This window comes from Falco naumanni, chromosome 5 (genome assembly GCF_017639655.2).
Source record: "Falco naumanni isolate bFalNau1 chromosome 5, bFalNau1.pat, whole genome shotgun sequence".
NCBI classification, from domain to species: Eukaryota; Metazoa; Chordata; class Aves; order Falconiformes; family Falconidae; genus Falco; species Falco naumanni.
In genome coordinates, this window is record NC_054058.1 from 90,487,096 (window position 1) to 90,502,825 (window position 15,730).

The 15,730-nt window shown below is 39.1% G+C and overlaps 1 protein-coding gene across 2 annotated transcripts in view; it reads right to left on the minus strand.

The window, feature by feature from the left end:
• Positions 1–12,320: 12,320 nt before the first annotated feature.
• The window catches only part of TBC1D22A (TBC1 domain family member 22A), a 178,618-nt gene continuing 175,208 nt past the window's right edge, over positions 12,321–15,730 (minus strand). For both annotated transcript variants that reach the window (XM_040594075.1, XM_040594076.1), the window contains one exon: positions 12,321–15,600. In XM_040594075.1, the coding sequence (XP_040450009.1) occupies positions 15,472–15,600 (129 nt within the window). In that variant the 3' untranslated portion in view covers positions 12,321–15,471. The remainder of the gene's footprint in view (positions 15,601–15,730) is intronic.

Below are 15,730 nucleotides of genomic sequence, written 5' to 3' on the forward strand. Positions count from 1 at the left end.
ACAGAACAGCAGCACTGCTTTTCTCTTCTGGCCAATGGAAAACACCAAGTAGATAACAGCCTGCCTAAAAGAAATAACGCTTTTCAGTGAGCTGTGTGAACAAAATAGAGGAAAAAGCAAGGTAAAGGCCTGAACATACTCTCAAAATGTGAGCACAGGTTAGCTAGCAGCTGTCAGAAGATCAGACTTCTGTGGCCTCTCCCACTCAGAGCCCTCAGGAGAGGACTCTCAGCATGTGTTTTATGCTAATCTAAATCAAGGTTGCTCTGGTCTGACCATCCTTCTCATTTGCAGCTTTTTATGCCCTTCTCCTCTGTGTCTTTAGCACAGGCATTCATTTGATCGCATACTGAAATGGTTCAGGGAGCCGGAAAACCCCCAAACTTACCATGAAATAAAATAATTAGGTTTCAGCCAGGTAAGTTCCCTGAAAAGGATCCATATGAAGTCAAAGAGAGGCCAGGGCTGATGCAAGAGAGGGGACGGAGGTGTGCAGCCTTGGCCCACAGGGAAAGTGCAGTTTACAGTTACTGAGTCCTCGATTACCTTAAGCTGCTGTGGAAGCACACCACGATGCCTCTCGGCAGATATCACAAGCTGCTTTGAAAGCCCATAGATAAACTTTTGCCCCTTTCAGGTAACAGGGAGAGAGAGACCTTTTTTTATAAACCAAGATGCTTTGTGTTTCCCCCAGGTTGCCGTCCTGGTTGAAAGAGGACTTGTGGGTTTAATGAGAGTGTCCTCCAAATAGACGGCAGCAGCAAATCATTAGTGAACAGCATCAGCTCTGACAGAGCCACAGCTTTCAAGATTCATCCTGTGTTTGAAGGTGATTTGCTACATCAAAGCTAAGAAAATATAATAATAAGAGAAAGGAAAAAAGTCCATTACAGTTTGGTTATATCTTGCATTTTTGTTATTCAGCTTACCTTTTGGTATAGATCTTCTTTCTGGTTGAATTACACATTCCAGTGCATTTCTCCATACACACAGTATTTGTATCATTTGGCAGAGAACATGAAAACCTAAATGACGATCAGACTTCCCAGACTGTGCTGGAAAGGGTCTGTTAACAGAAAACGCATGCAGTTCAATCACATCATATTAAATCAGCAGCATTCTTAACACTGAAGCATGGCACCTTATTATTTATTGACTGTTTACTCTTGACTCCCTGGGCTTGTACCTCACGAGCCTGATTAGCTACATATCTGATGGTTACGTTTCCTCCTCTGTTAACATCGTTGGCTTAATCTGGGCAGGTCATTTTGCTGACCCACTTTGTCCAAACTTGTGATACTGCTTGGTACCCTCAGAGTCTACCTTACAACGTTGATACAGCTTAACACTGGCTGGTCTCCAGCCTCTCTCTGCTGCAAACAAAAAGCTGAATACTCCCATCTCTTATCTGGGAGGGCCAGCTGCAGCTGTTCTTCCTAGCTCAATTTTAACTGTATATTGCTGAAAGAGTAAGCGCTATATACAAATTCAAAGTGAACATTTTGAAAAAATATCTATGGACAACACGTAAAAGCACAGAAGAATTAACACTGGGAAGGGCTGTAGTTCAAAAATCCCAGGTAACATTAGCTTGTCTGCCTACAGACTGTACCAGTCGATGAGCAACATAGTTTTCTGCTGTTTTATTGTCCCACTGCCTTTTTTCCCCAACGGATGCTATGCTATTTCTTTGAGACGTCTCACAAGGCAAGCTATATCTGACCACATCACGTAGCAATGTTTCCTGACTTTCTGGAAGAACTGGGCTGAATTACATGACATTATGCCATATAATGATGGTCATAGGCAGCACTTAAGCAGTTGCTAGGCCAGGGTAAACTGCAGCAGAGGAAGAGAACTCAGCGACAAATTCTGACTTGAGGAACTTTTGTAAGGGATGGTCTTTCATCTAAGTGTTTTAAACTTCAGCTTAACAGTGTCATTGTGTTGGGCAATTGAGGAGTTCAGCAGCAATGTGCAGGAATCCACAAAGAACCTGCCATCAGCTTTCAGACCAGAGTCATAGTAGAGCTGGTATCAGCGTACAGGGTAACTTGGTAAGAAAGCAAAATACTAAGTTAGTGTATCATACATGCAGAATAACCCTGACCTCAACAACAACAAATCAGCTACTGTTACTGGTCCTACCCATTTTAATATTTTTTAGAGAAAAACAACATAAGAGGACTTGCTCCATCCCAAAGGATAGGTGTTGCTGCACGAAAGCAGGACTAACTACATTGTTAGGACTTCAGCAGTAAGATATAACATGCTCCACTGCATTCCCAACCAGCATTTCCTACTTAACAGATAGGGAATTTGTTTGGTGATTAAATTATTTCCATCAAATGCCCTCCTCTTTCCAGCTATGCTGGTTGTCCTTTTGTTGTTCTATTGACCTCCATTTTCCAGGCCATTGCACTTCCAAACAGCAGCCACAGAAGCATTATCCGATTAAGGAAAGAATTAATTTGCAGATTTTAACATATCTGGGACCTTACTGGTATCTAGTTGCATTTCTTCATCAGCTGGTTTGTTTCAGGAGATTTTGCTTGCCTTCTCTACCATTTCAGTTGATCACCCTGGTTTTTTAGAAGCAATGCCATAGTTGCTAGGAGCAATGCCCAAGTACTAGACTGTCGAGGACTGAAGGCGGTGGGCTGATCAGCATTGATAACATGCAGCTGTGGGCTTGCCTCAGCGGCAGTGGGTTGATTGACATGGATGATGTGCAGCTGTAGCTCACTCCTGCTAAGTGGTTAAACAGCCCTGAGGAGCGTGGGAGAGGGGGTTGGGTGGAGGAGGAGTAGTGTGGTCTGGCCTCTGGAGGAAGAAGAAACAGCATGGATGCTAGAATCTGACTGAGGGTAAAAGCCTTGTTGCAGCCTACTAGTTTGATTGTGCTGCAGCACTAGACCACTGTCTTGGTTTCAGCTGGGATAGAGTCAATTTTCTTCTTAGTAGCTGGTGCAGGGCTGGGTTTTGGATTTCCTGTGGCAGTAATGTTTATAACATGTTTTTAGTTATTGCTGGGTAATGTTTATACTAAGTCAAGGAGTCTTCAGTTTCTCAGGCTTTGCCAGCGAAAGGGCTGGAGGGATGCAAGAATTGGGAGGGGACACAGCCAGGACAGCTGACCTGAACCAGCCAAAGGGATATTCCATACCATATGGTGTGATGTTCAGTATATAAAGTGTGGGGGGTGTTTGGCTGTGGCCTGCTGATTGGTGCTTGGGAACTGGCTGGGCATTGGTCCATGGGCGGTGAGCAACTGTATTGTGCATCATTTGTTTTCTTTTCTCCCTTCCCTTTGGATTTTATCCCTTTTCCCTTCTCCCACCTTTTCATTAAAGTTGTTGTTGTTGTTATCATGATTGTTATTGCTGGGTTTTTTTTATTTTACTTCATTTTAATTATTGTTCTTATCTCAACCCCTGAGTTTTACATTCCTTCCTGATTCTCCTCCCCATCCCTGGGGTGGCTGTGGGGACGTGGCGGGGAGTAAGTGAGTGGCTGCGTGGTACTTAGTTACCGGCTGGGTTAAAGCACGGCAACCACATCGCACCTGATGTGCAATAATGTAGCTCCAGAGCTCCCCAGATCTCAGGCTGAGAGAGAGAGCTGCTTGGAAGATTTGCTGCGGGAGGTGATTGTCTTGCCTAAGGACAAGTGAGCTCAAACTTGAAAAGGTGACACAAGCACCACAGCTGAACTTTTTCTGTAAGGACTTTGGTGTGGTCTCCCCACTGCAGCAGGGACACCGTGTTGCCTTGTGCAAAAAATGAGGCAGGAACGTGATCTTGCTTTCCTCCTTTGTGACACCATTGGCCGGTATCTGTCTTTGTAACCAAGAAACAACAGCAACTTTAATTGGGATTCATCCCTACACTATGCACGCGCTCTTTTTGTCTCCTTCCATTTCAATATTGAACCAGGTTGCAGAGATGAAATCTGGCCCTGTGGTATTACTCAAGGTGAACAGCTGAAGGATTCAGATAGTCGCTCTCTGAATGAGCTTGCAGAGGCTAAGTAGCTAGATCAGGAGAGTACAGGTGGGAAAGCGATAAATCCCACAATCAGAGGCATTTACATCAGGCTATGAGACTCTTCTTTGTGCTGTTTGTTGCTTTAGGCTGGGATTTTTAAATCCCAGTCTTTGTTGTTTTCCCAGCTTTGCTTGCTCAAGGCAAAAGTGATGGTTGAATACCTCACGCAGAGGCTCCTAATTCTGACTGGGATATCCAGCCATACACACTTAAATGAGAAACAGCACTAGTGTGCAGGATTAGGTCGTTCTGGTCTTACTGCTGCTGGTATTTCACTGGTTTTACCATATGGCAGATGTGTTCAGTACGCTATTTTCCTATATGGAATTTCAGCCCGTATGCCAAAGCTTAGCATGATGTACACTAAAGGCCACATTTTGCCTGATTTGCTCCCCTGCAGTTGCTGACCAGTCCCCAAACAGCAACAAAAACAACATGCTGGATTTTCTTGGTTCTGAAAACAGCATCATGACAGGTTAAGCAAATGTCTTTTGGCCGACCCTGATACTGAAGGAAAGCAAGTAATTTCTGAAGACTGGCTTGTAATGTAATTATCCCTGTATGGCATAAGCTTTTGGACAGCGGTTATTTTTGCTGTTTTAACGTTACAGCTACAGTCGTGATTGCTAAAGTCTTCTTTTGTATGCTCAGAAATAAAGGGTTATTGCGCAGGAGCTGATTGCTAAGAGTGCAGCTTCTGGCTCTCTGCAACCGTAGGAATGATGCGCCCTCCCGTGTACCAGCTCCGAAGTGTTTTTACAGCTACAGCGTTTGGAGACCAAAGATGCCTCTCTAGAGATTTAGAGATACTTTTTTTTTTTTTTTAAAAAAAAACACAAACAAAATTTTGTTAAATAGCAACTCTGCCAAAAAGTCTCTTTCAGTCATCTGGAATTTAATGATAAAATTTTTAATGTGGAAGAAATGGAGAAGCTTAGACTTGCAAAATAGCAATAAAAACAGTGGGGCTGGCTCCCCCTCACCTGGCTTTTCTGTTTATGCAGTGAACCCAAGTCAGAAAAAGGGGGGTGGGGGGGTGGGAAGAGTACATTCCCAGAGTTTTTGCTATGCCCAGGGATGGTCTAATAAGATTTTGTACATCCACCTTTCATAAAATCAGTGAAACTTCTGCAAATAGAGCAGGTTAAAAAAAAAAAGAAACATTTCAAGGTAACAGACACTTTGCATAAATTTCTTTAAAGGATTGTAGCATCAGATGTACATTTTAATTTCAGGGAACCGGTAGAGTTTAGCTAGAACTCCTGAACAAATCTTTTATTTTTTTATATACTTTGATTTCAACACCATCATCCCTGTATCAGTTCACCACAAAACATTGAATCAAAACAGTGGTCGTCAGTATCTATGTCCAACTATATCGGTTACTGCATTTTTCAAGAGTCTATGTTTCGTCCTAGAATATTAGAGCATATCAGTAGACTGTAAGTCTTAGCTGACCATGGGAGTCTTTGTTGACAAGGAAAACTCCTGGAGATAATTCTAGTTCAAAATGCATAAGAGTTATGCAAGCTATTTCTTTGTATTTTCCCTCTAAAAATGGCATGGAGTGGGATGTGGAGGTATCCCAAGTGCCCATTTTCATGTAGCTGACTAGTCCATCGCTGCTCTCAGCGCATCTCTTGCCCAGAGTGACTGGGAGCAGGACACAGGTTAGAGGTTGTCACTGTCTCCATATCTTTGTTTCTTCATGGTCCCTGGAAGCAACCTAAGGAGGTCAGCTGAGTAATTGAGTACCATGAATAATACTTTTTTGGGTGACAACATAGGTGCCTCAAAATGTGCTTTGCCTTCTCTCTTTGCACTGCTATCCAAAGTGGTACAAATTGCACTGGTGTCTCTGAGTTAGAGATGTATTGGACTGCCTTCCTTTCAACAGATTATCCAAACAGATCAATTTCTGTCTTTTCTTCTTTTTTTTTTTTTCCTCTTTCAAAAGAGAGTAGTATTTTTGTCTTTGGATGGTTTTCAGGCTATTTCTTTTCATCTGCTATTGTAGGTTGGGAAATTCTATATATATTTTTTTTCCCCCCATTGATCTATTTTGCCTAGTCACCATAAACTTCAATCTTCTTCCTCTGCTGCATTTATTCCATCAGTTGTCTTAACCTGCAGTTTCTTTAATAGCCCTTGTTCACATATGAGATTTTCATAGCTTTGAGCTACTTCATTTCTCTAGAGAGGAAATTAATTTGCACTTTAAACACAAGCAACACTTAGTCTCCATTCAGACACTGGTAGCTCTTATGCTGTGGGCTGCCTCAGATCTATCAGTAATGTTTTTTTACCTCAATTTGTTTCTTTCCTTTAATAAAAAAGAATGTTAGTGGAACCTGATTTCAGATCCTGAGATTACACTTCCTTTCACCCAGACCAACCAAGAAAGAAACTTACCAATTACTTCTGAAGTTAAAATCACTTGCTTTTCGATAAGCCAGAAGCCGATGCTGTATCACTTCCTCATTCTGCAGCTCCTGTTACTATGTCTTAAAAGCCAGAAGGAAAAAAGCTTATAAAGAAGACTCTATAAAAGCAGAGATTGAAGTTTGTGCTATTACTAAATGCTCAAATATATTTACTTTATACAATATAAAGTTACCACACAATATAACAGACTAGGAAGATGCTTTTGCAGTTCTAATACTGAAAGCCCAAAGTTGGATGTGACAAAAAAATCCAAAAGTATACACAAATGCTTCCCAGAGGCTTTTCTTGAATTGAGTTTACAGCATAGCTGGTAGTATTTATTAGTCACCACGAGATTGTTCCAGATACATATTCTCATACATGCTGGACCTCAGGATCCCAAAACTACACTTATATTCACGGTAGTTGTATTATTCCATTCTGTACTGATACCAGCCAGGTACGTTGGACAAGTTCCATGGCACGTACCAATCATGGTGCCTACTCCCTCTAACCATGGGTTTCCTCCAACCATTTCTCCTGTCCCTTAAGTTAGATGAAAGCTGGGGTTATCCTGCCTGTCAGAAAGGAGTCTAACAGGATTTACATGAAAAGCTCAGAGCAGTCTAATCAACTGACAGCGGTAATTCAGAAGGAAGGTGTGCATCTTCACAATATTCCTGCTCAGTAAAACTTGATGTTCTTTCTCTTAGACCTGCTTGATAATTTGGAATTGAGAGCGCACCACTGCTGTCTTACAGAAACTTTCCCCACCAATACTTCACAAGAAAGTTGTGTAAAATACAATGAATATGTGCAAGTAGCAAGACAAAAGGTTAATGTTATTAATTTGGTTGAGGAACAATGATTTAAAGTGAGCTAGTTTGGGTCTGATGCAGACATGGGTCTAGCTAACTGAAGAGAGGATGACATGGAGACTTGGCATTTCTAAAGATTCATGTTCCGAAGTTTGCCTTTTCTCTCAACTTGGAGAAACAACACAACCCCATTCGTAAAGATTAGTGCAAGGTATAAAAGGCTTTGAGAACTCGTCTAACCTTTGATATGCAAATGCTGTATATGCATGTAAAATGTGATGTATAGATAGCTGTTGGACTCATGCTAAACTTGAGCAACAGCCTCAGATTTTTCAGTATTGGTATTCTTCAACCAACAGTTTAGTTTTACAACAATAAAGTTACTCTGTTTATCCCTTGGATTGATGTTACTGGTGTGTTATTTTTTTGAGGGGTTTGGGTTTTTGTGTGTTTTTTTTTTTTTTTTTTTTAAATAATACACTCAGGACACAATCAGGCCATTTTGTTGCTGACATACTGTTTCTGTCTTCCACAGAAATATGCAACTACATGAAGCAAACACAGTTTCAAATTAAATTTTTCGGTTGGGAATCCAGTCTGCTAAGCAAGACCTCCTCTGGGCATTTCTCAAGTCCTTACTCCCTGCCAGATTATCACCATCCCAGCCAACACTTCCCTGTACTGTTCAGCATTCTGCCTAGGACACTGACAAATGCACGGTCCATTCTGTGAGGTAGGATCTTTTATCTTCCTCACTGTCTGGAAAACAGATTATACAGTTTGGACACTACTTAAACAGGAAAAGTAAACCTTACCATTCCTATTACTTTTGGCTAGTCAGAATGGGAACTTGTCCTATACATTTTACTTAGCAGCATATAATATTTATTTACATAACAGGTGGTAGGAAGAAGATCCCAGTGCAATGATCTAAATTCTAAAATGAAGTGATTTGTCAACATTTCTTTTTTCACTCATTCCAATTTGCACGGAAGGATACTAAGTTTTACCTCTGGCTGTACTATAGGGCTATAGTTTATTCACAGCAAGAAAGAGCAAATATAAACAGCAAGCTAACGGCCTGAACCGCTATCTAACCGAAGCTAAAGCTTACCTAAGTGAAGCTGATGTTACAGAACAGTAGCTGCAACAAACAAGTCAGTGTGTCCTTCAGATTATAGCTTATTTGGGCCACGTGAACATAAAATTTGAACTTGAAGTGTGCATTTTAAAAATGCATCTGAGAGAGTTTGTGATTCTTTCTAATGTATGTACAGAAATGCCGTTTCAAATTAAAATTGCTAGCAGCCACTGCAAATTAGGAAAATGCCAATGCTGACACCTAGCTATGGGCATGTCCTCCAGACAACTTTAGTGCCAGTGGGGAGAGAGAGAAATTTTTTGGGTGCCACTCACTTGGCATGGTTCAGAGGTCTACTCAGAGGCAGGGGTGATGGCACCTGGGAGGACCTGTTTCTCTCCATCAGCTAGGAAAGGAATGTATGCCAAGCTGAGAGACAGATGTCCAAGTTTTTGACATACTTTAGATCTGGGGAGATAATAACTTGCATAAATATAACAAAGTGACTACTTAACCAACACTAACTCTTAAGTTGTCCACAGAGATCCCTCTGTCAGGCCGGTTATTTTGTGTTTACCACTTTTCTTGGGGAGTGCTTGTTGGATTTGGGTATCATTTGCTGACTACAACTACTTTTAACTTTAATTGATTTGACAGCATATTCAATATTATTTTCAGAGCATTTCCATAATGAATACAAGTTTCCACAAACACACACATGTCCTTGGATGGGGAAAGATGGATTTTTTTCTTATTCTTTTGTGGATAACAGAAATAGTATTAGCCAGTGCGATCTGAATTACCACTTTTGCATCACAGAGGATGACTGTGCACGTTCAACAACAGGTTGGCCTTTACCATCAAAACATTCACATGAAATGTTTCTGGAGCAGCCTTTGTAGTAAGAATGTAACCTTCACCTGAATGTGAAGATGTTTGTTGCCCGGTATTTTGATGACAGTGATGGAAAAAAATACACTCCTTTTTCAAACTTACATAATTTTTTCCACTGATGCAATAATAATAAAGTATCTGGGAAAAATATAACAAGAAAACTTTCTTTACTGATATGCCAACTTTATTCATTCCTGCATGCAAAAGCTGAATTATTTATTTGCATGCAACAATATATTCTACACAGTTGCAGCAAATATTTGTTGTCTTAGGATAAATTTTTACTTGATCAGGTAGGTATAGGGCTAAATTTTTTTTCTCCATATATATATATGTATATGTATATATATAGCCTGTTCTTAACTACAGACTAAAAGTGCTTCTGCAACCTGTTTTGAGCTGGAGTTACTTGCTTATTTTAAGACCAAAAGTGATGAAAAATTGCCAAGTCTGTTGAGTTCCCTTAGTTGTTAAAATGACATGAGTGAAACAGCCATCTAACTACGATAAGCCTGGGCATCTTGTTACCTCCTGTGAGCTGTCATGACAGCTACGTACTTTGTATTTCTGCTGCTGCTAAAAGAGTGAACGGGCTGATCAAATGGGCTGGTAGCAGGAACTGTTCACTGGAAATCTCGGTTCTTTCTGGAGGAAGATGGAAATACATGAAAATATCTAACCTGGATTTCAGAAAGCTCTAATGTCAGAGACTGCATCCTGAGTTTAAGCTGAAGTTGTCCAAATACCCCAAGAAGTGCCTTTCCTTATCCCTTCTGGAATTCAGAAATTAATGAGAGTAAAAATAATCTGTTCTCCTTGTTTGTTTTTGTTTTTTCTTCTATTGCTTTCAAATTCAGAAGTCTTCCCATGAGGAGGATCTCTGAGTAGGCACAGGTAATTGATGGCTGGATAAGAAATTCCTGGAATGAAGTGGATTGGGCTCCAAAATCCAGGTCTCACAGAAATGAAATATCACATATGATACATAACAGGAAAATCAAAGCAAATATGTACACTAAATCTTGATTAATTTGATAACAAAGGCAGAACAACAGACACTGCAGTAGACTTCTGCTAGAAATTTTTGCACTTTATGATTTAGATTTCCAGATAATTTTGTATTAGGGACAAAATGAATACCTGTGCTGTAGTTCAGACTTCTAAGCTTGTTTCTGGAGCATAAGTTTCCAAGGATCTCCATATGTCTTGGTGACAAATTCAGACTAATTTTCTATGTTGAGGAAGCTTGATCACAAGCATAATGTGGATTCCAGTTCAAACAGCTATGCTTTACTGACTATGCACATAAATTCTCATTTGGAAGCTTATAGGGAGTTTTTGTCAAAAAAAAAAAAAAAAAAAAAAGCCTACATTTCAGAGCACCTGTCTCTGAGAGGCCTTCTGTAGTATCACGTCTTTCTCAGGCTCTCATTTCTGGCACATGTTTTGACTCAAATGTGAGGTATGCACAGAAGATTCTGAAGTGTTAAAAGGTTCTTTGATATGGTGCCACAGCAATTTAATTATTTACTCCAGTGCTGCCTCAGCTACACCAAGATTAAGGAATGACGGGATGCAAGATTTTAGCTTTAATTTATAAAACTGCAAATGACCTGGAATTAAATTGCTCAGGAACTTCACTCTCCATCATACAGTGATTAGAAGCACTTGAGCTCAAGTTCATTACCATGGCAATGGCACAGCATCCTGCCTTCGTGATTGCTGGACCAGGAGCTTTTTCACCTCACCTCTTTCTCCCAACTCCAAAGAATCTGAAGCAGTACAAAGCACTTGCCTTTCTCCCCACTCTGTTTTCAAGGAGGAAGGGACCTGAAATGGGGAGCAGATTTCCGGGAAGTCCTTTCTGTTGCACTTCACATTTATATCTGTGGGATATCTGCCCAGGACGTAAGATAGGTATCCAGGACTGCTTTTGTACAAGAAAATCAATAAACAAACAGCTTTCAGCTGTGCTTCCCAGCACATTCCTTGTGAGACCTTGGGGCCTTTACTCCACCTTCTTGACCTCTTCTGCTTTTGAAAAAGCAGTTTGAAAAATCTCCCCTTGCTGATTTTCTGCAGTGTCTTCAGAAGATTCTAGCAGATGAAGCAGCATGATTACAATTCACGGTCACTCACACACGTTAACAAAGGTTGCCTGTTGCATCCCTGTGTCTTTTCCCCTGAGTGCTGTTGTGGAGTTTTAAACAGAGAAGTTAGTAACTTTTCCTTCCATATAACCAGGTTTGTATATTTTCTCACCAGACTCATCTGGATTACTGGACATCTCCCACCAGCTTACTAAACATAGTATCAGATTCACAGAATGGTTCGGGTTGGAAGGGACCTTAAAGCTCATCTTAGTCCACCCCCCCCCTGCCGTGGGCAGGGACACCTGCCACCAGCCCAGGTTGCTCGAAGCCCCATCCAGCCTGGCCTGGAACACTGCCAGGGATGGGGCAGTCACAGCTGCTCTGGGCAGCCTGTGCCAGTGCCCCACAATAAAGAATTTCTTCCTAATATCTAATCTAGATCTACCCTTGAGCTTCTTATATGTACAGGACATCTCTCTTTGCTTGTTAATGTACTTAAAACAATCTTTACCTTTCCAGATCTTATTCATCGCACATCACTACCTTTTACTGTGTCCCCCCCATGGAGCTGAAGCTTTCTCTCCTTCCTCATCTTCAGGGACATACAGAATTCTGTACCTCCTCTGTTTGCTTTGCCCTGATTTGCTCCATCTGGCCCCCCGTTTAATTCTGCTGTGGTGCCAAATCTATCTTCATCTGCTTTTTGCAGAAAATGCTCAGTACCTTGTATGTATATGGTTTAAACAGAGACATACCTTTGGAAGCTGTCTTATTAACTTGCAAAATCTACAAGATACAAGGGCAGAGAGTTACAGAAATGTAATTGCGAAGACAGGTTTTGCTACTGCATTTGCTCTTGTGATACAGGGTTCTGAGACCGTAAAACATAAACACACCAAAACATGCTTTGATGTAGTACGAAATGTGCTTGATGAAAACAATAAAAAAAGCTTTCCACTCCATATAGCACTTCATAAATATGCATTTATTTCCTCATCTTTCATCACTTTTATAGTTTTAACCATTGCCTCAGTGGTAATATTTGTCAGAAGCATACAATGGAACTTCAGATACTTCTGCTCTGTAGTTCTGAAGTTAAATTCATGGGTCTTTCCATAAGGAACTGAGCCAAAAAATAATTAAACTAATTTCTTATAACATATTACAGAGTTACATCAGATTTCAACTTACATTTCTATCCTATTCCAGGTAATGTATTTACATAGTTAACTAATTTGTTTATTTACATTTTTCAAATTCTGCGGTCATATGTTTTTATATTGTACATTCTTGTTTAAATTTTTATTACAGAAATTCTTTAACGCACATTTTAGACACTACAATTTCATTATTACACATGAGTTCTAGGAAATTACTGCCTGGTTTCACTAGCGATGTGTCAAGATGCCTCCTTCATAAGAAAATATTTATTAGAAAGGAATTTTATAATATTCAGAATCCTGAATTTTGAAAAAAATAAGTACATGGGATGTAATAATGATAATGTTATTTCTTTTTCTATGTATTATTTTGTTTGGAATGACATTACCTGAGATGTAGAATTGTTAAAGGTAAGGTGTGTTTTTTAAAATAGAATGAAATACTTTCTGTAAATCTTAAAGTATTGAAAATTTGAAATTTTACATAAATGTTGGCCTCCTATTTACTGAACGCTATTCCTATCTGTATAGATATATAAATGTTATTTATATATCTATATCATATTTTCCAGAAAAGTCTATATCTACATAAATAAGCGTTGTTATTATATTAGGAAACTTCCCACTACCCTTAAAAAGCAATGTGCTCAAGTACAATATTCAACTTCTGACACAGACACAATAGTAAATGTGACCTCTAATGGGAATACTTCCTTCCAAGGGAAGTAAGAGGTACCTGTTGAATTTGGAAGACGTGGCAGACAACTTATGTGGACCCGATGAAGGAAATTTTGTATATCCAGTCCCATAAATGTTATGCAGGAGCATCTGACAGCAGACAACTTTGGGTCAACTTTCCATGTTACATGTAACTACCTAAATAACATCTTAATAGAAAAAAGTTAATTATAGAAAATCCTTACAACATTGTACATTTAATGCTGTGTGTCTTCTCTCATTACAATAATACGCATTTCTATTAACAAATGATTGTAAATACTAAGTTTAAAGCAAACGGTCATAAATTTCAGGTTTCTTTTATTCTGCTATTGGTAGATATTCTGTTAGGCACAATATGACATTCTTTGTAAACATAAATTTTGATACATTAGTAGACCATGAACTGAAGTTACAGAAGACAGTATATGCACATTTAAGAAACACAGCCCACCACACCCTCCAGGCACAAATGCAGCAATCTAGGAGGCCTGATCTCGTATCCATCGCAACTGAAACCCCCAGCTGATACCACTGGAACAGAAATGCATCCTAGCCACCAAACAGTCCTGCTTCTGAATTCGTTCAGTTTTTTCTCTTCTACCAAAGTTTTCATAGAATTTACAATACAGATCTCCATCACATGTTGGTAAAAATGTATTTTTATTCTATTTACCCTGAAACAACCTTATTATTCTAACATCAGTGTCAGGAACTAAGGCCCCTAAAGCAAGCAATGTAACGTAGCACATCTAGAAAGCTTTCTTCAAAATATGTATCTACGTATTTTTAAGAACTTGAAAATAATCTTCCAATAACAAGTCATAAGAAAAAACCTCTTCAATATCTTTTATTTCCCAAACTTAAAAGTGCACTACATTTTTCGTGCAACTTTGTGCAACTTGAGAACTGAACTGAGGAATAACAATTCTGAGCTTCCAGTATATTGCTTATTGCAACTCTCACCCTTAATAACCTATATGTGTAGGGTAGGCACAAATTAATATGAGTTATTTACATCCAACAACGCAACATCAGAATTCTTATCTGAGAAGATTTCTTGAAAATAAATAGTGCACTTAAACTGTGTTTTAAGAAATTATTCAGTATCCCATGACTATACGAAGAAACATTAATTTCATTCTATAAAGTTATAGAGGATTTTTATTCTGCTAATGACATGAGAGTGATCTGAGTACATAGTTACTGTTACTGAGAACTATCTTCTTGCTTTCTCTGAATAATCAGAAAAAAAGGTATTAAATGGTTTAACAAATAAGCTTTGGAAAGCTATATTAATTTTCCTTTTCTAACATGCTAGAAATGGAGACTAAGGCAACAACTGAGATAGATAAAACTATATCTTGCTTTGTAAACCAAGCTTCTTCATATGTTTCTTAAAAGTGAACTTTCATGCTGAGAAATTGAAAGGCCTTGAAAGAAACACTTTAATTATTTTGACAAGACCAGATCTTCTGTTTTATTTGATATCTTAAGAACACTCTAAAATACACAGAAAGGGATTTATTTTCATGTTACAGATGAGTCTTGAACTTTAAGTAACTCCTTTGTATGGCTAAAATGCTTCTACAGCACCCTGCAAGACTGAGTAACGTTTAGAAAAATGAAACCAATTTCCATTCCAACCTTCTATATTCTTACATTATTGAAGTCTTCTAACCTAATTCCATGGAAAAACAACAGATGGTGTGCGACTATCAGTGTCTTCTGAGTTATAACCAGACCTTGAAACACTGGCCTGGCTGTCTCATATGGGCTTTACAACTATGAAAAGTTCTTTTTTTCCACTCAAAGTAAGTAACTTCTAGTGACTAAAACTGGCTGATAGAAGTCATGGCAGGTGACACTGAAGTAATGACAAAATCATTCCATAAGTACTTTTAAGTCTTAGGTACACATAAAAATTGCTTGACAGAAATTAGTCAGACTGTAGTTCTCCTAATTAGAGAAGGGGGAAAAAAGAAGAAAGTTATGTGATAGACTTCTGAACTCATTTTTCATGCTGTGCAAAAAAGTTCACTTCTAAATTCATTCAATGTTTGATATCCTGCGCTGTCCATTTCTTTGGTATTCTGTTCTCATTCTGCAAATTCTAACAGAATTTTAATGGTCATCTTAATTCAAATGAAAGAGCAATGAGCTGAAAGCACAACCAGAACAACAGATGCCGTAATACTGCAGAAAACGTTGGTCTTAATAATTTCTGGCTCTTTATGTTCATTTCTTGTAATGATTGGGGGCATCCGCAAATGCAAACTTCAGTCTGTAGGCCTCTGCTAGGAGTACGCTAATCTCTTCATTTCCCCAGTGTACTGTGGGCAAATTTTGTAAAAATATTAACAATTCCTAGATGGAGAGAGAAAAAAAAAAAAAAAGAAAAAGATACCAGTGTAATAGCAATGCATCACTTATACAGCGATTATTTATAAGCAATCACCCATGTAACACCAAACAAACCTGCGATCCCATTAGGTTT